Below are 25,993 nucleotides of genomic sequence, written 5' to 3'. Positions count from 1 at the left end.
CTGGGAGCTGCAGGGAGGCAGCTCAAGGTCTGAGCCATCCTTTCACAGGCAGCAGCACCAGGAACTCCCACTCAGGGCAAGCTCCAAGTGCCCTGTGCTGGCAAGAACTGAGTTTCTCCCTCCTCCCCTTCCCCATCACCCCTCAGAGGGCCCAAGGCTCTGCCTGTGCCAGGAGGAAACTCTCCTAGCTGAGCACAGACAGATGAGAACATATTTGCCCAACAGCTCCCCTCAGTGAGCACCAGCTCACCCAGTCTGTCCAGTCCAGCAGCTTCTGCTGTAACTGGGGCAATTGAAATGAGAATTTGAGCACGTAAGGGCTCTCCACACATTTGTACACAAAGCAACACCTGATCAGCTGCTGCTTACAAAACAAGGTGTGCTGTAACAGTAGCAAGGGAGTGTAACAACAACAGAGTGTAAATCAAGCTGCTCTCAGTCACTGCACTGTTCTTATCTTCATTATACGCCCACAATCAAAGTACAAATTCATCCCTGAGATTTTAATTGCTGGGGATACTTAATGGTACTTGACAGCCTGGCATCTAAAGCTTATCAAGGGGCTTTGCTGTGTGCTCCTGTTGCAGCTCAGTGCTCTCAGAATCATAAAATGCTTTGAGCTGGAAGGGACCTTAAAGCTCATCTTGCTCCACCCCCTGCCACGGGGACACCTTCCACAAGACCAGCCTGCACAAAGAGTTACAACAAGCTACTAAAACATGTTTAAAATGACATTTTTGGACTTCTGAAAAAGAAAGGAGATGTACTTACTTCAGTATCATATTCATAGTCTCATTTCGATCTTTACCTTGGAATGGCAGGGTACCAGTGAGCATTTCAAACTGGAAAGAACAAATGTTAATCTAAATCAACACTTCTTCCCCCAACTGCTGAAACAAAGTGTTAAACACTGCACTCTTTCCTACCTCTACACCTCACTGGTTGAACTTTGCAAATATTATGGAAATGTTCCCAAATCTAAAATTCTGCTCTCACTTAAAATTTATATGGTAAGAACAGTAGCATGCCTAGCATGATGATGATGGAGGAGTATTATACATCAAGAAGGTACTTGAAAGTAATAAAATCTCCTCCAAAACCAGTTTTAGATGTTGCCATATCCCAAAAACTGCAAGAATGGTAAACTCTAGAACAGTGGTTTACTTTTCAAGTCCATCTCCATGGCAGGCTGATGCTCTAACACACCCCAGGAAGGGCAGAAGTGGCAGCAGTTACTGACTTATCTCACTTCTCCACTCCAGCATTCCTTCCACAGGCTCACTCTCACAGAAATCCCATTAATATTCCTTCAAACCAAGCCTTCAAGCCTGTTTTTAAGTTTAACTATCAAGTAACATGCAAAATAAAAACACAAAGTGAAGTCTCACTCTGACTACAACTGGTTTTAACTACTAAAACAACAACCCAGGATTTTTCAGGTGCCTGATAAACATTCTTAGAGGTGAAAAATCAATTTTATTCCACCCAGTAGCAATTCAGTGTCCCCTTTACCCAAGCATCCCTAAGCAGAACTGGACAAGCTTATTCTAAGTGCATTTGTGTGAGCTTAGCAAGGGAAGCAAGAGGCAAATACAGTACCATGAGGACCCCAAAGGACCACCAGTCAGCACTCTGGTTGTGCCCTCGCCTGTTTACCACCTCAGGAGCCATGTACTCTACAGTACCACAGAAAGAATAGGCCTTCTTCTCTTGGTCTACTGATTCCTTGCTGAGTCCAAAGTCTACAACAGCACCACAAGAACACAGCCAGTAAAGAATGGCAGGGGAACAGAAATAAATCAATAGATGGTAACTCAAAATGCAAGCGTTGAGAGGTTTGGGTTGGTTATTTTCAGAAATGTGATTAGCACAGCTCTCCATGAAACAAGAGACTGCAGGTATCTGGAGAGAGCACATTTCATCTACTACACACCTCCAAACCATTCTAAAAGTCATTAAATTCATGATTAGCCATCAAAGTTATTACTGAATTAACGTGGCATTTGAAATCCTACACCTTTAGAGCTCTAAAACACTCAGAAGTTCTCATTTTCTCTGTTTATTGCCTGCTTTATTCACACAAAAAATTGGATAAAGGAAAAATCAGTTTCAAAGGGAATGCAGCCTGCATGGTCTGGTCTTACTGAATGATAAATAAATAAAATCACACTAAGAATATTGGTGTTACATAAGGCAACATGGTTCTGTAGCCTGCCTCAAGTTCAGTACAGAACAGCCCTGCATTCCCAGAATATTTCATTCCCAGAACATTTTCCTTGTTGTGGATACACAAGTCCTTGACACTCATTTCTCAAACATCCTTTTTTTACAGGAGAAAATCATTGCTAATCAATGCTCCCATCCATTGTTTCCACTTTCAGAAGGAAGTGACAAATTTAGGATTGAATTGTGTTTAAATATAGCAGAATTTTAAAAGGTATGCATTTCATAAACCTGATCTCCATCACCATTATTCTATCAAGTCTTTGAGGCTTTAAAAAACATTTTCTCTTGGAATCTAAGAGCACTATCTTAGATTAAACTATATGATGAAATCTCTAGTACAAAATTATCACAGTCAATGTAATTTAAAGCTTCCAGAAATTTACAGTAACTTGTTTTCTAAACTGTCTTTTATATACATCATTTCTAGAATATATGTATTTGGATTGTTCCTTACAGAACTATTTTCTGCAATTTTACATGCATTTAAAATTGATAATACAGAAACTCAAAAAAACTCATTTACAAAGAAATGTATGAATGAGTGGTGCCTACCTGTTAACTTGATATGTCCTGCTTCATCAAGCAAAATGCTGAAAATTAAAATTCACATTCACCAAAACACATAAAGATCAATGCTTACAGAAAACATTTAAAATATAAGTTAAAAATTATGACATTAAATTCTGTTATTTTTTAAATGAGCTAATATTATTTCATTTAAACCACAGATACGTGGTTTACATTTTGTATTTGTTTACAAAGGCTTAACAAAAATAGTTGTAATTTTTTACAGTGGAAAATGCAAAGCAACAACAAAATACACGTAATAGTGGTAAAATACATTTTACTTTACTTTTCTGGCTTCAGGTCCCTGTACACAATTCCCAAGCTGTGAAGGTGATCCAAAGCAAGGGCCAGTTCTGCGAGGTAGAATTTCACATCTTCCTCTGTAAACATAACCTAATAAGAACTGTATAGATTTACCTTCTGATCTTGTCTTCAGTTTTTAAAACTGCAATCTAAAAAATATATACTCCTGTCTGCCTAGATTTCAAACTTAGCTTTCAAAGTCCCTTGTGAACTCATAATTCATGAGTTCAGCCAAGAGAAATGATTTACTAATATCTGTTAATTATAAAGTATACAAAGAACTACCTGCAATACTTAAATAAAAGCATTACTGCAGAGCATTAATTAACTTTTAGATAATAAATTAATTGTTATATTTGGTGTAATTGACACCCAGCGCTCCTCCTGCCACAAACCCAGTTTTCCACTGCATCATAAAATTTAATATATGGCTGCTGTATTGGGTGAGTGTGAATTCACATCAACAAGATTTAGAAAAAAAAAAGCAAAAAAATCATTTAGGAAAAAAACATGGAGAATAAATCACTGGTGACAATAACAGTGACAGCCTGGGAACCTGCTCTGCTCTTAGGAAAAAAACTATTACAGAACCCTGGTGGGACACTGAAATATTGATGTTACTTCTAGAGCAGAGATGCACTTCTGTCCTGAGCACTCCACAGGTTGCTTTAATTTAATGTACAAAACTCTCCTGCTTTGGCTCTTGTCATGTTCTATAGATTTCTCTGGAGGAGCTTGGAATCTTTAAAGGACTGAATTTGGGCTTTAAGGGAACTATTCCTTTATTTGCTGAATCCAGCAGGATTCCAAGCTCCTCCAGTAATTTCTAGAACATGACAAGAGCCAAAGCAGGCAGAGTTTTTATATTAAATTAAAGCAACCTGTGGAGTGTTCAGGACAGAAGTGCAGTGCAGCCACTCAGTCACTCCTGGGCTCCCTGGTTCCTGAGCTCTGCATTGCCCAGGTGTGATCTGATCTCCAGGCTCAGAATATTCCTGATTTCCATAATGACAGGGGCTGACCTCGGGTGAACAATGAAGCTGTGACACTCCACACAGTGTCACCTTCCCACCTCTAAAAATCTCTGGGTTTCACCTCTTGCAAAAGAGCAAAGGGAAACCTTGGATTTCGTTATTACCCCTTGGATTTCGTTATTACTCCTTGGATTTCGTTATTACTCCTTGGAGCAGCCAAAATGCAAATCTCAGAATATAATGATGCTAAATGCTAATCTGCCATCTCCCCATAATGACATGCAAAGCTGTTCTCTGGGTCAAGTCAAACATGATGCAAGTCAGCTCCATTAAATATTACCAGTAAGAACTTCATTACACACTCATCTCACTGCCACAGCTGAAACTCTCATGCCCACATTAGAATTTAAAGACCAACAAAATAACTTCAATAACTTTAATAACTTCATACTAAACCAAATGAATTTAAAATAATCCTGGTGTGCAAAGTATAGAGTGCCACAGGGAATTTATCCTCATGTGCATTGTCCATGGACTTTTGAAACTACTTCCCATTCCCACCAGAAAATAAAAACCTGATTTTTTCATATTTATGTACATAAAAGCCAGTATAAAAGGTAACTTAAGTGTTCCAAAAAACAGGGGGTCTTAACAGTAAGAAAACTTGAGAATTATGAATTTTTGATTCTCACAGGGAACATCTCTCTCTTTCAACCCCCAGCAAGAGTCCTCATGGACAGCATCCCTTTTTGAGATGTTCCATGGGGGATAATCCCAGCTGGGTTAGTGCAAGAGAACAGCTCCTCCTGCTATTCCAGAACTCCCTCTGGAATTGGACATTCCAAATCAAAGCCTGACCTCTTTCCTACCTCCTGCTTCAATAACCCAGGACAAGTTGGTCACTTGAAGTTTCTAACAGCCATTTTAGCTTCCAGATTAATTAATTCTGAGCTCAATTCTTAGATATAATCACTGTGTTACCAATCTCAGCTTTTAACAAAAATGCCTTTAAATTCTCTCTCTTTTGCCTGTTCCTAAAGGAAAATCTTTATTTTTATGAGAAGTATAAGGGGAAAAAACTCTCCTGGCCTTACATACTGGGAATAAACAACCTCCCCCATGCCATGAAAAAAATCAGATAACACAGTTTTCTCATTTAAGAAAGTGGCTTTTCCATTGCTTTGGCAATATAAATGGATTTACAGTGGTGAAAACACTGAAAACCTCACTTGCTGTGAAGCTGTTGAGAAACTGCCATTAAAAATTTAGATCTTTATAAAAGGTTTGCCATAAGAAAATAAAAGTCTTCTAAACGTGTTCATAACACTTAAGGTAACATGTGATAAATATTTGATGGCAAATGTTTTAAAAAAACAACAACAGCCTGTAGCTGCATCCCATCCCCTCCTCTGGAGCTCTCCCTCCAGGAAACCAAAATAGAAATGAAAAATTCAAGGTCCAGTTGTGTGGCAGGGCTGGATGGAGGGGAGTGGGCTCAGAAGCACTTTGTGTTCCCACTCTGTGGGATTCAGGATGGCATTGCAGCACCAGGCAATTTTACAGTGCAGCAGAAAGCTCTCAGGGCTGCAGGATTCCAGGAGCACCTAAGCTGACTAAGAGCATGAGAACTACACATCCCCTTCCCTCAGTGCTAAATATTCATTTACTTCAGTTGTGTTTCCAAGCAACAAAACATTTTTAGACAAAAGAACTGTACTTTGCAGATGCCAAATTAAAACTTGGGCTACTCATCACTAAACACTCGGGTTTCTTAAGGATAGAACAGAATCTAGGATATGTAAGGAAAGCCCAAAAGTTATTAAAAACTTCACTATGACAAAAAAATGGGGGAAAACAGGTTTAGACGGTACCAACAAAACCCAACCCCTGTCTAAGAGTGAGTGGAGATAAAATTTTAGGTACTTACCTCTTTGGATAATCGTGTGAATACATCTCCTCCCCTGAGAAAATCCAATATTAAATAGAGCTTCCCTTCAGTCTGAAAGGCTTAAAAAAATTTTAAAAAAGTAAATAAAAATCAATAGTTGTATGACAAAGCTACAAAACAAATCTGAATGCTTTTACAAGTAGGAAATTTCAATCACAGGCAATACTTTTGCTTGTGGAAGTGAAATAATTCAGCACATGAGGTAATTTATTGAATGATTCCTTGCTTCTTCACAGAAGAAAATCTTAGTCATGAGAGATGATTAAAATAATGTTCTTTTATTTCTCCTTTGTCAAAGAGGGAAGCAGCAAGGACATCAATTACTGTGGTTTGGTTTAAATCAATGCAAAACACAAAACCTCTGCAGAACTTGAACATAAAGATACAGGAAGTTCTTACAAGAGCGCATGTAGCCACATTTCTCTTCACAGAGAAAAGCAAGGCACAACTTCCCAAGAATATTCCTGAGATTCACATTCTCTGAACCTCAGAGAAAAGAAAAACAATCCTTATTTGCTGTGCCTGTGTTTGTGCAATAGTAGAATGCAATATGGAGATTGTTTACCCAAAGTGAGGGTGTTCTGTTTCCTTGGCCTGTCAGGGCCAGGTGTGTGTGTCAGGTCTGTTGGGTGACAGTCACGAGTTCTGTGCAGTTGAGTGCTTGGCAGATTCAGTTTAGATGTCATGCAATACAGTATAGAATAATATAGGATAATAAAGCAATTAATTAGCCTTCTGATAAGATGGAGTCCTCCTCATCATTCCTCCCGGACATCGGGGGTGAAAATATCCACTATAAAACTTCTCTATAGCCATGTATTTACACTCCTTTTTTATTTTCCCCCGTTGCTAGAAGCTAATGTGGGCCCTCCACAAGTGAGGGAGAGCAGGAGCAGCTGTGGCCTGAGGCAGGGGAGGAAGGGCAGAGCACAGGGACCCACCATAGTGCAGTTTGACGATGAACGGGTGGTTCACCTCCACCAGGATGTCGCGCTCCATCTTGGTGCGGACCCTGTCCCGAACTGAGGGAGACAAACAACAACAGTGGGACACAAATGCATTTAGTAGCACACAGAAAGGCTTTGCTGGCTAAAGGAATCTCTGCCCTCATCACCTGATTTGTTTTTTAATGTTAAAGTCTCCCACAAAGCTCCTCCTTTCAGACAGCAGGACTCTGGTTTGTTTCCTGCCTGCCCCAGCTTTCTTCTTTGCCTCACTGCATTTCCAGCACATCCCCATATTTTGAGATAATCCATACTGCTTTCAAGAAAAAAGCTCTTATCTACATTCCCAACTTCAATTTTTGAATTAACTCTCTGTCCTGAATATAAAATATTTTTAAGATTACTTTTTCCCCTTTAACAGTAAAGCTCTATTTACACACAGTGGACTCACACCCATTCAAGTGTCTCCTGAAAGCCAAAACACTGAATTAAATTGTTCTGGCTCCTGGAACAAGGGAATGACTTAATTTTAACCACAGCAGAGTTCTGACTTAACAAAAGACAAAAGGAAAACTGTTTATGAAATTAACTTGTTTTCATATAATGAAAAGTCTAAACAGAATTAAATAATCCAATTTTAAACTTTGAAAGAACATTTCTGACCACATAATTAAAGCTACCTGGCCAGATTTAAAATAGTACTTAAACATGAACTTACAAGTTACTCTAAAAAAAACCTCCAGTCAGAGAAGAATTTTGAACTCACTGACAAATATTTAGGATTAAAAAAAGCTTTTAAATACAGGTGCACTAAACCCCATTGTCCAAAGTCTCAGTTGAAAGACAAACCTACCTTTTAAAGAAGCTTTTTTCAACACTTTCATTGCATAAAGCTGCCCAGCATCAGGCCCAATTATCTTCCTCACGAGGAAGACCTGGCAATACAAAGCCCATTTTGAAATCACTGCAAGCTTGGTAATCAAACCCAACTCTCACAAAGCATTTGTGAAGCTCCCGTTAATGTCAGGCAGCTTCCAGTGCTCTGCACCAAGCACACACCTTTAAAGGAAGAGCAAAATTCCTTCATCAGACCAGAGCTGCAAAGCACCAAGCTCTCTGAAGCATGACACTGCCCAGAAACTCTGGATTCTCTCCTGATTTATCAAAGAAGTTCTTACAGAAAGATGTTTCCTTCTATCACTTTCTTGGAGAATGACAATTCTGCCTGGTCTGCACCTCCCAAGAGGTTTTTGAGGCTTAAGACCCAAGTCTCAAATATCAAACATTCATTTTTATTAATGAATTCTGTACAAGTGGTGAGATGAAAGCAAGGAAACCTCACCATTTAAGATCAAAGCACCCTTTCCCTCTGGAATAGCAACTCCAACAGGTTTTTCTACTTTTTCTCTCCAGAAGAGTTTTAAAGATAGATGGGATACAACTTGACACTGAGAAAAGCATATTAGATAAAACACTGCACTACAAAGACATGGAGCTACACTAATTCTTAACCACCAGATCTTCCCATTTACAAAATGGTTTGATATGTGCTCCTACTTCTAAATTGCTGTTCTTGTAATAGCAATTTTTAGTTATGGATTAATAAGTTATGTTTACAAAAACAAAAAACCACAACATACAAATCACAAGAGAAAGCCTACAATTACCTCTCTGATCTCACCTTACCCAGTCTTTCATTTACAATTAATTTATTTATATCTAGAAATTATATCTATTTTTTCAATGATCTTGTCAAATTTTCCAGTCTAGAATCAGAAATTCAAGCACTGTTATGACTAAGTTGTACAAGGTTGGGAGAGGGGTTGTTTTTATTTTAAGCTCTGGTTAGAAGAAAAATATCATGTTTCAAGGTTGTCTGGCTTTTTGTTTTAATAAGTTCTGCACAATAACTGACCTACAATTGTGCTCTCCTACAGGCCAAGGTGACAGAAAATAGGGAGAATTTAAACACCAGCAACTAAGAAAACAGCTGGAGATTAATACAATCACAATTATAAAATATTAATAATAAGTACATAGTAATATTTTAGTCTTAACAACAAATAATTTGTGAGAACATGAGGAATTCATGTGCAAGTTACAAATTTTAGCTAGTATAAAAATAGTGCAAACTACTGAAGCACCACCTATTTATTTAATTTGCAGACAAATCGTCCAGAACTCCAAAGGCACATCATTCGTGAGAGAATGAAGAGAGAATTCAGTAATTCAGGAGGTTTAACCCTTTATTTCTGTGGAGTTTAACTCTTTATTTCTGTGGAATGATTAAATCCTGCACTGATGTCAAAAGCAGGTTCCAGGAAACCCCTCCTGGTGTTTGCCAAACCCAAAGGAAGGAGCCTGGGAGTAGAAACTGGGAAGAGAAAACACCATGAGGGCAACAGGCACTGACCCTCCTGTTTGTTTTCTCTTTTCACAGGAAAAAACAGAGTTAAGAGCTCTGAGCTCAGGTGTGCAGCACCTGGAGAGGCACTGCCAGCATTCCAAAGCCTCAGAGCACATCTGGCCCAGCTGTTGGGATTGCAAACAGGAGCCCTCCTGAGGCTGGCAGAACCCCGAGCTCTGGAAGCCAAATCTGAGGCAGGGCTGGCTGTGCTGAGCCCTCAGGTGGCTCCAGGCATCTCAAATCAGGAGTAATAAATATATGGAGCCTTTTCAGGCTCCTGCAGCGAGAAGTGTGTGAGGGAATTGGCAATGAACATTATCAGGTAAAGAAATGTTTCTGCAACCTCAAAATACTGAGAAATATTTCAAGTCTGTTCTCTACATCATCACTTGTGCACAGAATGCCTCCCTAATGTCAACTTCTTCCTCTCTCACTGTATTTTATGCAGAGGTTTGTTCCTGCCTAGAGACACACAAAGAATCAGCAGAAGAACAGGAAAATGGGAACAAATGTAAAGCTGATTGACTACTTTAGATGTTGCAAAAGATGTAGTTTGAGACTGGTTTTAAAAAATTAATTACCTTCCTATACACTAGGATTAATATTTCAGCTACTGTGTTTCAACACAGTGACAGAGATCAGATTTTCAACTTCATCTCTGCAAAGTGACACCCAGTGGCACATTACAAAAGGAAAATATTGTAACAAAAACTCTGCCATATTTCTTCTCTGTGCCATTTGAATAATTTGGGCCTTTTAGGTGGAGATCACTTGATAAATACAGCAAACTAGAAAAAGTAAGTAAGCTGGGAAATTTATTTCAGGTTAAGTTCCCAACTGCCACAATCAACTCTTCTGTAGCTACATAAATACAGATTTTGTGTCTTGAAAAAAGCCAAATATTCCCAGTATGTCAAGTCCCATCACCAAAAGACAAACGAGCATTTCCTTCAGAAGGTTCTGCCCATGGCTCTGGAGCAGGGCTGGGAATGGATTCCATTACTCAACACATTTTCAAACATTCCCAGCAGCTCTGCTGGCCACTGTTTCCCTGGAATGTCTGGACAGGTCCATGGAACAAGTTTATCATCTTACCTTTCCAAATGATCCCTGGCCAAGAACCTTAAGTAGTTCAAACTGTGCTGGGTCTGCTTTCTCACATCCTTCTTTCACATGATGTGTAATAGGAATTTCTTTCACACTTCCTTCATCCTGTGATTTCAAAGCAAACAAAACACAACAGTGAGCAGGCCTGCAGTAACTAAGTCTTGTTAAAAGTGCATGTAAATACCTGGATTTTTCTTTCTTTAGTTTTATTTTAGTAAAATATCTGAAATTCTAATAAGGCTTAAAGAAAAACTGTTCAAATGAAGAATTTTCCCATCTATCTTTTCTTAAACAGAAGCATCTAAAATTTCTAAACTGAAGGAAAATTTTCAAAGAATGCTCATTTCCTTTTGCCATAAATATTTCAACTACAGAAAAGCTGGATTATTTTACATGAAAGGAAAAAATGCCCAGATTTTTAAACCAAGACTTCTGAGCTTCACCTCTGCTTAGCAGCTTTAGTTTTCCCAGTGATTACTCTTCTCATCTTTCCCCCTTCCTGAAATAAGTCTTAATGAAAGCCAAATTGAATTTCATCATTTGGGGTAATTATTGCTTTTCACAGCAGCAAATAATAACTCTGGTCATCCATTTGTAGCTGGAGGAACAGGCAGCATTTGAAGACCATAAATAAGAGATGAGTCATCTTAAGGACTCTGAGAATTCTTGCATCCAAGAGAAGAAACAGCTCTGGGGTGCAGAGCTCCTGGGAAGATTATCCTGTGTGGGGACCTCCTTCAGACAGCTGAGGGTAATTCTCAGCTAGGTGAATGATTTAATGTTCTCCTGACTGTCTCATGTGCCTCTCACCTTCAGCAAAGCAGGGCACAGCAGCCCCAGTTGTGAAAAGACAAATGTTCCTGCTGACACAAATCCCATGACGGATTGCAGCTTTTGTGGTGTAAGAGAAGTTTCTGAGAGCCAAAACAAGCAAGGTGTCAAAAGAAGCACCCTTGGAATTAAAACCTGAGGCCCACAACAGCAACCTCAGCTTGCAGGTGGAAAAGGAGCACCACCCTCAGCCCCAGCAAGAAAATCAATAAAATTCTTGTACACAACAAAATCACAAGTGAAAATCCCATCTGATTTGCATGACTTCACTTTTGGGGCACCAAATGATGATCAGCTGTCTCCTGTCCTCTCTTCAAGCCTCATTTAAAAGCTTCTCTTAGCAGAGACCAGAAAACCTCCCCACCAACCTCCTGTGAGTTACAGCCCCTGATGAGAAGGGCAAACAGCACCAGGAAAGGACCTGAGCACTGATGAAACAGTTTTGGAAATAACATCATTCTGCAGTCAGGTGAACTTACTGCCCAGAGCTGAGCATTAAAACTTCCAATCAGATTTATCACAGCTCATACAGAAGCTGGATGAAATTCTGAAATTCTGGTTTTACACAGAAATTCAGAGTAGGAATCTGCTCATCTGAATTTGTACATGCTGCAGTAATTAAAGAAAAAAAAAAAAAAAAGAAGCAATCATCACACTGCATTAATTGCTTCTGCCTTAATTGCTTTGCTTGTCCAGAGGGGGAAAGAGAGTCCAAACAAACATCTTGGTATATTCCCAAACTGCAGTCCAGCTGCTGCTGCACACCAGTCCCTTCCCCTCCCCTCTCCTATTTCATCCTCCTTCTGGGAAAGGCCTGTTGGTGCTGCCTGCTTCCCACACAAGGTGGGTATGAACACCAGGCACTGCTGGAAAACAAAGTGAATTCTGTAATTCACAACCAAGCCACTTTATTCCCCTCTTTGGTCACAAACCCTGATGACACACTGTAAAATCCCAACTTGCCCTCATCCATGCCCCTTGGTGACTGTCATTTATGCTCTCAGAGCACAGATACACCTATCTTTTCATTTTCCTTCACTTTTTAAACACATGCCTAATTTAAGGCAGGTAAGAACAGCAGCATTTTGAAGCCATCTGATGACAGATGAAAGCAGCAAGTTGTCTAATTACACACCAAGTTGTACAACAGACTTAATGGCTGCTTCTTGCTATGAAATATGTAAATATTCTATTTAGAAGCCTTTTTTCTTCACCATCCTAATTTGTATTCCCTAACACCGTGAAACTTTGCATGAGAAAAGCTCTTTAAGAGTTCAGCCTCTCCTGTGTTTATCACCCACCTCGAGCCATTAGCCTGTGACATCACACGTGGTTGCTGAGGAGACTGAGAGGATTTCTAAATGTGAACTCAGGAGAGAAATGTTTTCCATGCAAATAAAGACTAACTTGAGATGGATGAAATGAGGTTTTTTTTTTCTATAAAGTGTTTTATCTTCACAAAAGATGTCTATATAATTTCACTTACTTAACTACCATTAAGGTACTAAAAAATGGCTTGACTGAGGTAAGAGACCTTTTCCTCACCACCAAGGAATGAGCACACAGAGCTGAGCAGCTCCAAGCCACTTTCATTTTCATTTCTACTTTGGCCTCCACGAACTACAAATTTGGTTCTCTCATTTTGTGTTCTGCTGCTTGAGCAGCAAATTTCTTCCCAAGCTGAGGCACCAGCTCCCACCCAGGGGCCTTGCACAAGAGGGAACTCAACCCTTCCCTGCTCCCAGCAGGATCTCCAGGAGCCAGGGAGCCAAAGGAACACTGGGATCAGTGCTGGCTTTGTCACAGCTCCCTGGAATGTGGCTCCAGAGCTCAGCAACCTCCTCATCCTGTTCTAGAGCAGTAGAAAACTCAGACAATCCTCTGCTCCTTTCCTTGCTACATGTGAGACCACTCTGACACTTGATTTACCCCCTCCACACCAGGAAATGTCCAGGCAGCACGAGGGTCTGTGCCAAGACTTCATTTCCAAATCCCTTCCCTATAAATGCTGTTACTGTAGCACAAAGCAGTGGTTACAGCTGGTGATAAAATTGATTTATGCCACAATCCCAGACTGGTTTGGGTCCTTAAAGCCCATCCAGTGCCACCCTGTCATGGCAGGGACACCTTCCACTGTCCCAGGCTGCTCCAAGCCCTGTCCAGCCTGGCCTGGGGCACTGCCAGGGACTCTCTGAGCAACAGAAACCTTTGTGACCCTAAACACAAGGAGGAGTGTGCTGAGAAATGCTGGCCAATGCTCCCATGGGCACTCAGGCATTCCACCACACACAGGTGAGCCTCAAGTTTAGTGCAAGGTTTAACAGAATACTCAACTTCAGCATCTCCTGAACAGGCACTGGGCAAAACCCACCTCAAGAGGGGCTTACCTGGGATATTTCTCCATAAAAGCACAATTAACACACTGGTGTGCACATTAATTCTGCTCTAAAAAAGCAGAAATAAATACCTTTGAGCTGAAGGTACAGCAGCTACACTAAAAACTACCAAGGCAGAAGGAGTGAATGCAGCAAGAGCAGCATTCAGCACTCTGTGTGAAAGGTCCCAGGCTGGCCTGGGCCTTTCTGAGGGTGAGGGATCCACAAATGCCCCTCCAGCACAGGGAATGTTTCCATGAAGCTCTGCCTCCTGCAGCAGAGTTCCCAAACAAGGCATTTACCACAGTCCCTAGCCAGGTACTAATTTCCAAAGCCATCCTTGAGACTCAGAGTCTCCTCAGATATTGTTCAATGAAATGATGGCTTCAGAAGTTATTAAAGAGCAGGGAATGCAGCAATTCTGCTGCAACAGGAGGTCATGCTAATGAGTGGCTGAAGAGAGCAGGACTCAAACACTTACATGGTAGGAATATGGTTCACCTTCTTCCATAGGCTCATCTGCCATTTTAAGGCCATTTAACTGCAGGGAAAAAAAAAAAAAAAATAAAAAGAAAAACATCATTAAGAACCAGCAATTTCAAATTAATAAGAGTTCAAAATTTGACCAATTTACATTTCAGAGCATACAAGTGAGAGCTGGTGCTGGGGCTGCTCTAATTTAAAGCTGTAGTTTCAAACAAACACTACTACTCAGTAGTTATATTTAGCATCTCCCTTATGTATCATTTAGCATCTCCCTTTGTAAATGCCATCATTATTATTATTATGCCAGTGTTATTTAATTGGGATTAATTTAAAACTCCTTTAAAAGCTAGATACCACTCCTACAAGATGACACTAATGCAGAACTCCTCGGTTATGCATGTAACTTATGCTGCAGATGCTTTTCAGAAACCTAGAGTTTTCTAAGGAAAATTAATTTGCAGTTTAAAGGGAAAAGATGCAAAAGTGATTCCAAGCCTTTTTGAAATTACCAAACCCACAGCTGCAGAGAAAAAAACCCCAAACTCAGTTTAAGCACTCTCTAAGTCACAAATAATTCAGTGCTGAAACTGAAAAAACCAACCAAAACCCAGAAATATGAAGGACATGTTCTGTTCAGACATGCAAAGCAGTCATTAAAAACTGGAAATACTTGACAAAAATGGATGAATGCCATTACGGATTTTGCTCGTAATCATTGCTAATTTATTTATATATTAATTGTTCAGCATCTCTACCTTTATATGGCACAGGTCTCACATTAATAGTAACTAGAAATGACATAAGAAAACTCCAACTTTTTTTTCTGAAAACCAAGTTGAACCAATTAAACTCTTAGGCTGGGTAATGACTTTGTTTGGAATATGGTGTTGCTGTCAGCATGGGAGTTGGTAAAACACAGGAGTGCAGAGAAATGCCCCCAGATTCCTGTGCTCACAAGCAAAGGCAGAGTCTGGAGGGACAGGTGGGGCTGCAGGGACAGGTTTGTGCCACATCTCTGTCACCCAGGCAAACCCTCAACCACTCCCACTGCTGCCACAGACTCCAGTTTGGAGTAGAGCTGTCAAGAGTTAATTCACAAATTAATGCTTTTGATAAAATTAAATCTCCAGTTTTTGTAGCAAGATACTGGCACTTATTTTTGGACTATATCCTCACTGGGGAAAGAAAAAAAGACAAAACAGAAAAACAGAACAAGGAAATAGCACAAAGCTTCATTTATTTTCACTGCACAAGTTTCTATTTACCATAACTCAGTTTAACCAATGTACCTCCAACCCAAGCCCATCATTCATCTCTCATGTGTTGCCACGCCAGCTCCAACAGCCAAAAATCACTCCTGCATTACCCTGGATCCAGAAACCAAAGCTACTCATTTCCTACATAACTTATTTCTTTTTTTGCATTTTTTTTTCACAGATTAGACAGTGGGAAGGACAAGACACTCACTATGGTTGTTATTGTACAAATTAACTGAATAAATCCAGCAGCAACACCATAGTTCAGCCCAGCTCTGACCTCCATCCTCAATTCTATGCAATTTCTTTTCACAACACCATAAATTACATTCCAGTGTAATGTCCAATGTCCACATTCCAATGTGATGTCCACCAAAATTATCCAAAAAGCTTTTTTGGAACTAAACTGGGTTTCTACTGCTGATGCTCAGAAATGTAACAACATTGTTCCTTCATGGACTTCAAAGTGATTTTATTGTGCATTTCACCTTTTCTTTCTATGAAGATGGGCAACATTTCCCAAGTTTTGTTACTTAAATGTAAGCTCTGGAACCAACACCACCAATCAGAAGAACTATAGATACACTGAAAACAATACAGATACAAAAAATGGGGCTGGAACGGGGTTGTGAACCCAAAATCAGTGTGTTATTTCATCCAGGTTGTTCCTGAGAACACCATTTAATGCACTTTCAACTTGCTGGCAAATCAAGTGCACTAAAGCTATTGGATTTTTATGGCAGGTAATCATCTTAATTAACAATTTCCTATCATACACTTTTCCCCTTCACTGTTGCTCCTTGGTTTGTGTTTGTTTTTTCCTGTCCAGTCTCTCTGTACTGATACAGACTGGGACACCTGCCAATTTCTATGCTGTTCAAGGACATGAAGCTGCTTTTATTGCTTGATACACACAACTACACTTTTGCCATATTTGTTTATGAATCCTGGTCACTGTCCATTAAAGAAAGCCAAGGAACAAAAATCTGCAAACTTGTTGGAATAGAACCCAAAGTCTGGTGGCTTGTTAAGTAATTCAGCTAAAAAAAGTCAATGACAAAAATCAAATCATTACTGTCTTGTACAGTCACTTAATTGGCTGAGTTTCAATAACCAGAAGCTGGCAAAAAAGAAAAGTGACAGTTAATACTTATTTCCCACCTCTGTGGAAACCAGATACAAAATGCAGCTCCCACAGCCAAGTGAGGCTCCTTTCAGAGATTTATTCATGAATATTTATGCACAAACATATAGAACAGAATGATTTTAACCTCTAAGTCATTATTTACTAAATAGCTACAAATGCACAAATGTATTATTGAGAATTAAAAAGCACAGCTCTCTATAAAAAGAACAGGTGAAAGAAGCCAATACTAGGATGGTGAAGGAGATTCCTTCATCTTTCAGTCATTCTGCTGTTCAGTGCTGCTCAAGTCCTACAAGTGAGCATTTTAAATATTAACTCCCAGGAAAACACAAACTGAACTCAGACTTTCAGGCAAACACTGACGACACTTTCCAAACACACAATGTGGAAATGACACAAAGTACCCCAAATTGTTGATTAGTAAAAAATAACAAAAGGAACTATGTAAACAGATGAGCTCAAAGTTTAGGTCAGAGCACCTGGCAGGTCAGACTCTTCTGCAGAGGTGCAGGCTGAGGGAGCTGCCTCCCAGGGAGAAGGGGAAAATGTGCCTCTGGATTAAATAATTAAATACATTCCATAGCTGGGACCATCCCTGTTATCCTGCCAGCAATGTGCCTCTGGATTAAATAATCCCATGGCTGGGATCATTCCTGTTATCCTGGCAGCAGTGTGCCTCTGGATTAAATAATCCCATGGCTGGGACCATCCCTGTTATCCTGGCAGCAGTGTGCCTCTGGATTAAATAATCCCAAGGCTGGGACCATCCCTGCTCCCTTGGAGAATATCCAAAGGGCTGGGAAGAGGCTTAATGACAACTGCACATGTTCTTCCTCTGACTAGAACAGCAGAACAGAGTATTCCCAGTATTACCAGAGATTGGAACCATCTTCCCCCCTCCCATATTAAGGATGTTTTCAGTGTTTACATGGTAAATTCCTTAGGACTTGGTGGGTCTACAGGTTTTGGTTGAAAGAAGCCAGGCAAAAGGTCAGCAAAAATGCCTAATCCCAGGAAAAGCAGTGGAAGATGCAAAGCAGGTGCATCCTGCCCTGGTTTTAAATGTCTTTGCTGAGGGATTCAAACAGAATTTTAAAAATTCTAGAAAAAGCAGAACTGGGAATTTTATCATCATACTATAATTAGAAGTAAAAAGCAATATTCAGCAGCACTCACCTAAAATCTTGTCTGGCTTCAAAGAGGTAAAATTCTACCCAAGGGTGACCAAGAGCTCCTGTCTCCTCCACAGCTCCTCCTTCCCTGGGCTCCTTTGGGAAGTTATGGGGTGTTCCCAGAGCTGCACCCCAGTTCTCCCACATGAACACAGGAATAAGCAGTTTCCTTCCCCACAAACAGAAGGAAACCTTCAAGTAGTTATTTCAAAATATTTGAGTGGAAGCTTACATCAGAAATCCCAATTATGTCAAAAAGACTTGGAAAAAAAAATCCTGACAGGACGACCACATTTGTTCCTCATTTATTCTTAATTACATCTATAGAGAGTTTGCACCATTAATTTAATTAGCAACACACTGGCCTACTGAGGATTTCCTGAGATAGGTCTGAGGAGTCTGAGGGTTCTGGGCACATTCCCTCCCCACCTACACAAACTCTGGGCCAGCCCCACTCCCTCAATTCCCCCCACAAAGGGAAGAGGCCTCTGAACTCCCTCACACTCCTGAACACACCAAGTGAAAAAGGAGATAAAGCAATCTAAAACACCTGAAACCCATAATCAGTTACTAGGGAGAGCTACAAAGTTCTTTTCCTGTGGCAAATAAATCATACATTCAGACAGGACACCAAACCTTCAGCAACATATAATTAGTGATTTTAAAAGAACATTTTGATCCTTTCCATTATCAGATCAAGGGAAAATTACGTGTGCCTCCAACAAGTCCCAGCTCTGACAAGACACAAAGCTGACCCCAAGCACAGGGATCACTGAATTAGCACAGGACTTGAGATCTTTTCATTCCTGCCTGTGTACATAACCTTAAATCAAAGGGCACAAAGCAGCCAGTCTCCAAATTATATTTAATGGCAGGTAATTCTGGAAAAGGATGAGATTTATACTTGAGGAAAGCAATTATCTCGTATTTTATTCTTAATGTAGTGAAGTACTACATAAATAGCAGAATTCTAACTGAGATGAGTAAACAATCACATCATTCTTTGGATTTAGGGTTATTGTGGAGTGTTTCCAAAGTTATCCTGCAGGAAGCAAGGTGAGCTACCTGCAACACACTCCTGGATCTGGTCAGAGACTCAGAATACTACAGCAGATTTCCAAAACCAATTTCAGGGGTGGTACACAAACCCACCATCGTTATTACTGTATTGCAGCACTTCTCAGGGCATAAAGACACTCATTGTTTTCTCTTTAAGAGCATTACCCTGCACACATTTTTTTTTAAAGCCAACTTGTTCTCCAAGACCTTTACAAAATCCGTACATTGTAGCAATGGCTGAGGCACTCAAACGAGGGGCAATGTTTTACTTTCTCTCCTGACAGAACACCAGGCGGTTGTGGAGATTCTGAGATGCACCGAACTAGGTAGAGCTGAGTCATCCACGTCACTGCCAGTAATTACTCACAAAGGAGTTATGCAACTCCTAACACTGACAAAATTCAGTGGCCTTTGACAGACCGGGCTCAGATCGTGCTCCAGAGATGGGACTGAAAACACTGGCCAAAATCAAAGATGTATTTATCTCAACTGGCAAAGGGAGCAGCTCATGCACAACAGCAGCAGAGCTCAGCTCATGAAAAATCCTTTTGGAGGGCAGCAACTTTCAATGCACCTCATTTTCCAGCAGAATACTTTAGTTTGCAGTCACTTTTTTGTTTCAGCCTCGTCTTGCTTGTCATAATCAGGCAATTAAGCAACTGGTTCTTGAAGTATTTATTGCAAAAGTAAGTATTTGAGAAGGAGGTTGCATTTATGCAATTCACAATATTCATGTCTTGCAAACAGCCATGTGCTTACAGCAATTACAGAGCTCGTGGTAAGTGCAATCCTCCCAGTTCAAGGGGCAGAAAGTGCCCAAAATTCTGTATTCAACCCAATTCCAACTATTTCTGTATTTCATTCAGCTTGGTCAGTAAATTGTTAATGTTTACTTTCCTGTTTCTTTGTAGACTGTAATTACATTTTCATAATCTACAACAGTTGATTATGATCAACACCCTCATATCTATTTTTATTACCATGGAAATACTTATTAATCCAATATCCAGGGGAAAAGAAATTCACTGAATATTTGAAGCTTTAACAGCACAACATTGATCCTTCCTACCTAGGCTTAAGGAATTCCCAGAGCCACAAAACAGCTTCACAAGTGACACTGTCACAGGAATATAAACACATGAACAGCACAGCCCCAAATCCTCTGCACTTCAAAGAACCCCCCCCCAAAAAAAGGGCAAAATAATTCAATCCTGACCTTCCATAATTTCTTCCAAAGTTCATGCTGCTCTTGTCACTTGAAGCATGAAAATTTGTTTCCTACTTTCAAGCTCACCTCCTTTCCTTGCCAGGTGTTTTTACTCCAAGTCAACACAAGTGCTACTGGAAATGCACTCACTGCTAATAACATAATCCTAAATTTAGTCAACATGCAGAGTCTCTGAGAAAACCATTTCTCGGATTTCTCCTCCTGTGCCACAGCTGATGGACAAGAGCACCAGAAGGCACAAGTTAATTTTCAAAATAAAAACCTATTTCACAGTAGCTCTGTTGACTGCAGCTCCAGCAAGGCCAAGGTCAGAGATCTCTCAGACTGCCAATACAAGGCTGTAATGAATACTGTGAGCTACACTTAATTCTGTAAAATTTAAGAGAAAGGCCACACCACACCAAAATTCATTTTGACATAAAATGCACCTTTGTTGAATCCCCAAGGCACGTGGATGTAGAAATCCAACAAGTGAGAAGTGCAGCACACCCCTGAGATCACTAATGGGAAGGGTTATGACAACACAAGTGTTTGTTCCTGTCACTTGGGAACTTCACACTCAACTTGAAGAAACTGGTTTGGCACAAATGGGCTCTAAGTGCTGCTGGCCAACCCCAACACAACCAACACCTTTAAATCTCCTTTTAATCAGAGCACAACTGGAGGGGCTTTACACAGACCTTGTGAAATACAATTTCAAGAGTGACTGCTGCAAACAGCTGCCCTCAGATGTCACACACACAGAGCCCTTTCAGCTGGACACCCCTGCCCGGAGCTCTGCTGGCTCCCCTTGCTGGGGGGGCTCATCCAGCCACGAAACACCCAGGGATGCACAGCCCACTTCAGCTCCAACACTCTGCTCCTGATTATTTTACCACTGATACGCCATAATCTCCTAATATTTCCTCAAGAACTGATCAACAGGACCAAGAAAGTTCTCAGACCTTCGCTAAGTTTCATACCTCAATTACAACAAACTGCTTTTAAAGCAATATGAACAAATAAACCTTCATACTTCAGCTGACTTTCTGATATCTGATGCACATCCAGTAACTACAGTACTTGGCAGTGGCATTAAAATCCCCAAATATTAAAAGCACAAAGAAATTTGGGGTTTGTTTTTCCCCTTTGAATTTTTATCAGGGAAAATAAATTTCACAACACCCTTTAAGGGACATCCTTTCACTCTTGCACATTTTGTCCTTTGAGATGGTTTTGCTACAGACCCTTTTCACTTGCAATAAGAAGAGTCTGGTGCACAGAAAGCAAGTCTGACCAGTTTTAAGCAACTTTGTTTAGATAACATCTTTTGTGTGTCTAACAGACCTAGGTGTAATCTTTTATTTGTCATAGCTGACGATACCTGATACACAACCCTGCACTGCTGATTTCAAAGTGCCAGAGTTTTAATACTCGAGCACCACGTTCTGCTGAGGCACAGGAATCATTGCAACAGAACCAGTTTTACCTTTTATTTTCTTTTAAATTGCATTTGCTCCTTGCTGATGAAGCACCTCGAGCACTAAGCAATACCTCGAAGTCGTTCCTCGTTCTTTAACGCATTTAAGCACCCAAACCTCAGCCGGGCACTCCTGGTTCTCTCTGCTCGTTGTGTTTATGATAACCAACGCAGAGTTAAGTTATTCCACGTTTAAGCACCCAAACCTCAGCCAGGCACTCCTGGTTCTCTCTGCTCGTTGCGTTTATAGTAATTAATGTATAGTTATTCCAGGAGAAGGCAAAGGCACCTCCGTAGTGACAACCTACCTGGATGCGCAGCCACGTTAGCGCGAGCAAATTTCCCGCAGAACTTAAAGTAACTTTTCACGGCAGCTACGGCCATAAAAGTGAGTTCCCAACCCCTCGGATGCTGCGTGGGGAGGGACACCTGTGACACGAAGCGGCCGGGAGGCGACACAAAGCCCCGGCCTCCCCGGTGCCGCTACCTCCACACGTGTCACGGCCCGCGCCCGGGGGGCACGGCCGGGCCCGGGGCGCCCGCGGGGCTGCGCGGCGGTGGCGGTGGCGGCGGCCGGGCCCGCGGGACGGCGGGGGCGGGCGGGGGCCGCGGGCTGCGGGCCGGGACCGAGGCCGGGCGGCGGGGCCGGGCAGGGCAGGGCGGGCGCGGGTCGCGGCCGTGCGCAGGCCGGGGGGCCGGGGAGGCGGGGGCGCGGCGGGCGGGCTGAGGGGGCAGCGGGGCGAGGCCGGCGCAGCCCCGCGCGGAGGGGCCGCGGGAGGCCGGGCCGGACGCAGGTGCCGGCGGGGCGCGGAGCCGGCCCGGCCCGTTCCCCCCCTTCCGCCCCGCACTGACCTCGGCGCCGCTCACGTACAGCTCCATTTTGTGGCAGGGCTGCGGCTCGTCGTCCAGCGGCGCGCACGGCACCATGTCCCGGCTGTGGGGCCGCGGCGGCTCGGCCGCTGCCGGGGGCCGTGCGGGGCGGCGCGGGGCCGGGCGCGGGGCGCGGAGCGGAGCGCGGGGTGCGGGCGCTGCCGGCCGGCGGGGGCGGCGCCGCGCTGCGCTGCCCCGCGCACGCCCCCAACATGGCGGCCCGCGGGGGCGGGGCCTGCGCCGCACCGCGGTGACGTCAGGGCGGGACGGAGAATCCCCTGCATGGGGAGGGGGGGAATGACGCGTGGTGACGTCACCGGGGCTGCGGGCGGGCGGCGGCGCCGCCGCGTTGAGGGGGATTGGGAATGGAGGGGTTGGGAATGGAGGGGTTGGGGATGAGGGGATTAGGAATGGAAGGGTTGGAGATGAGGGGATTGAGAATGGAGGGATTGGGGATGGAGGGGTTGGGGATGAGGGGATTGGGAATTGAGGCGTTTGGGGTGAAGGACAGGTCTGAGGGGGAGTGGGGTGGCTGGATTGGGGGTGAGGGACGCAGGATGAGGGGGATTGAGGGTGAGGAACTGGGGTGAGGGAATTGGAGTTGAGACTGCGGGGACAGGTGTGAGGGGGATCACGGCTGAGGGGACGGGGATCAAGGGATTGGTGATAAAAGGGTTGGGGATGAGGGGACGCGGACTGTCAGGGATCGGCGCTGAGGGGCACCGGCTGCGCGCCCCGCACAGCGAGGCTGTTCCACGGAGCTGACAGAGAAGAGGGGAAAAAAAAAACAAAAAAAAACCAAAAAAAAAGTTTCGTTCGGTTTTGTTTTTTTCGAACGTGCGAGGCGTGGGGACAGGAAGCGCGGGCGGCGGGGAGGCACAGCCCGCTCCCCGCGGGGCCGTGGGCAGCGGGAAGCGGCTGGGGCGGCTGCGGAGCCGCCTCACCGGGCTCAGAGCAAACCGGCCGCGGAGCCGCCTCGCCGGGCTCATGGCAAACCAGCCCCGCCGCCTTTGTTTGCCGGTGTATGTTGGGAGAGAAACACGGCAGCACTGCCCGACGGGGGCAGGAGAAGGAGCGTGCGTGAAAAAATAATATTCCCACTTCACCGTTTGATTTTAGGAGCTGGAATACACTAGATGATGCTGTCAAAAGTGTGGTTTTACAGGCTAGAAAGCTGCCTCAATGACAGTTTGTATTTGAACATGCTGCATGACTTATCAATAAGCCCTGCCCTCTAGATAAAGCAAAGGAAGACTCAAACCGTTCTTAATTGCCAAATAATTTCTATGAAATGAGCACAAACAGGGGAACAAGCTGGTGCGCCCCACAGCTCAAACACTTTCCATGCTGATTTTTTTGGCTCAGAAGTCAACCAGTGCACAGAGAAGTGTAGGATGCTGTGCTGCTCCAGTCCTTGATTAGATCCCATTCCCAGTCCCCCGAAGGTGCCCATTCCCAAAGGTGAATGAAGAGTGAGTATTGTATTGTGAATGTGCCACTGCAGCCAGCTGGCACCTCAGCACTTCCATTGCAAGTCTGTTTTTAAGGGTCTGGAACTCAACCATGAAAGACAAATGTTTTGGGGTGTGTACCAGGAATGCTCGTCCTTCAGCAAATAAAAATCACGTGAGAAAATGGAGGAGCAAAGTCACAGGAGTTGATGTCGACAGAGAATTTATGCTTTAAATATAGAATTGTTCAGGCCGAGTCACTCTATTTTTGTTGTGGTAGGAACAGTTTGCAGGGTGTGGGTGCACACAGCCACATCCCAGTGCCTGCCCTGGTGACACTGATGTGACCAAATCTTCTGTGAGGTTAGATCTGTACATACTTCATCAGTGCCATCATTTTATTTAAATACAAAGGAAATCAAGTGACAATTGAGTTTTGAAAGTTCTTGGAGTGCTCAACAAGAACTTGTGTCTGAAACTCCTGTGGCAGATGCTGTTTTCCTGCATCTGACTTCTCCCATTGCTCCAAATAATAACAGGCTGCAAACAAGTGTTCTGCATCCCCAGGGATTTGAGAAGTTCAGAGGAAAGCAATAATTAAAGGAGTTAGGATTGTTATTTGTGTCAAAGGCTGGAAAAGGGAAATTATTATGTATGTAGATATCAGAAAAAGGAAATTCAGAATTTCTGTTACTCTAGGTCTCACAACCAAACAAGCAACAGGCATTCAATAAAAAAGGCAACAGTATGTCACTGAAATGTAAAAATCAGCAAGATCCCTCTCAAATGGTCTTTTATAGAGAAATAAACCATCAAAAATACATTAGCAAATCACTGTTTTAGGAGGAGCAGGGCCCCATGTCTTGGGTTTCAAATGAATATTTCAATATTATATACCTGGATATTATATGCTCCTATTTCTAGAGCATCTAATCTGCCTGCAAGGATATCAGATCTCATTTGGTGCCCAGGTTTCAGCTGGGGGTATCACATCCCTGCTGAGCAATTTGAAGCTGAATATTTCTGACACCTCAGTACCTTCATCTGTTCAGCAGGTTCTGCCCATTCCACCCCTCAGCAGGTCCTTGCAGGAGCAGCATGAGAACCTCTGAGGACTTTGATTAGATGAAGGGTTCAAAATAATTAGTTTCTTAATATAGATTCACTTCAAAAATCTTTCTACAGCATGGTAAAGTTGCTGAGAGTAGTGTTTTACTGAGCCTAGTAGGAAAGGAATAAAAATAAAAATAAAAATTAAAGTAATAATAATATAGTAATAAATGGGATCTGCAGCCAAAATTCAGCTTGTTCAGTATCAGTAACATGAAATCCAAGCACTCAGTTGTCCCCTTTATGCACCTGCAGCCACCTGACAGCATCCATACTTACTTTATTTATTCAATTTCCCTGAAAATCATCAATGACATGCTTGAACATGTGAACAACAGCTTATTTATGAATATTTAAAATCATTGCACATTTCCTGCATGTCATTCCCAGCAGGACACTCTTAAGAAAGGCCAATTACAGACTGAGGTTCCCACTCCAGTTGTCTGGTAATCTGTAGCTACCCTAAACAAGATTATTTCAGAAGAATCCTGTAAATTTTGTGTTCATTCATCCAGCGACTTTTGCAGGAAAGGAAAAAATAAAAATATTATCATCAGGCCAGTGTCTTTTGTTCCCCTTCTTCCCCAGCTTAGTGACCCTGAACCCAAACCACAGCAAGGACAGCAGAGCTCTCCCTTGGAAGAGCTCGGGAAGGAAACTGCAAAAAGCAAAGTTTGAGGATGCTGCCCTTGCTTGTTCCATTCTGCTTTTCCAGCTCTGGTAACAGCCCTGGAAGGGAACAGGAACAAATCTGGCTTTGGGGAGTCAGCTCAAGGCAAGCTGAGCTCTAGGATTGATTGTGGAGCTGGTTTGGGGGATACAGTTAATTCCTCAGGATGAGTTTATTCTCGTTTATCATCATTTCACCTTTGATCTGTTGTACAATAGAGTTCAGCACGTTTTCAGAGCCAGAGCAGCACAGCCCTTCCCTGTGTGGGGATGAATGCTCGTGGGTACAAAGCACGTCCTGTTCGTGCTACTCACTCTCCTAGGAGGAAAAACAACTGTCCTGATGCAATAAAAATGTGTCCTTGTATCCCTGGGTCCCTGCCAGCACTGCTCCACACAGAGCC

General features: G+C 42.5%; 1 protein-coding gene across 2 annotated transcripts in view; it reads right to left on the bottom strand.

Moving 5' to 3' along the window:
• Positions 1-22,431, bottom strand: part of RPS6KA6 (ribosomal protein S6 kinase A6) — a 36,544-nt gene extending 14,113 nt beyond the window's left edge. For both annotated transcript variants that reach the window (XM_058032550.1, XM_058032552.1), the window contains exons 1-10: positions 22,342-22,431; positions 14,164-14,223; positions 10,465-10,581; positions 7,816-7,897; positions 6,960-7,040; positions 5,998-6,077; positions 3,080-3,186; positions 2,779-2,816; positions 1,600-1,742; positions 772-842 (exon numbers count right to left, since the gene is read on the bottom strand). In XM_058032550.1, the coding sequence (XP_057888533.1) occupies positions 772-842; positions 1,600-1,742; positions 2,779-2,816; positions 3,080-3,186; positions 5,998-6,077; positions 6,960-7,040; positions 7,816-7,897; positions 10,465-10,581; positions 14,164-14,223; positions 22,342-22,416 (854 nt within the window). In that variant the 5' untranslated portion in view covers positions 22,417-22,431. The remainder of the gene's footprint in view (positions 1-771; positions 843-1,599; positions 1,743-2,778; positions 2,817-3,079; positions 3,187-5,997; positions 6,078-6,959; positions 7,041-7,815; positions 7,898-10,464; positions 10,582-14,163; positions 14,224-22,341) is intronic.
• Between the last annotated feature and the right edge of the window lie 3,562 nt (positions 22,432-25,993).

This window comes from Melospiza georgiana, chromosome 12 (assembly GCF_028018845.1).
Source record: "Melospiza georgiana isolate bMelGeo1 chromosome 12, bMelGeo1.pri, whole genome shotgun sequence".
NCBI classification, from domain to species: domain Eukaryota; kingdom Metazoa; phylum Chordata; class Aves; order Passeriformes; family Passerellidae; genus Melospiza; species Melospiza georgiana.
The sequence above is the reverse complement of the archived record's forward strand: the minus strand, read 5'-3'. Positions and strand labels throughout refer to the sequence as shown.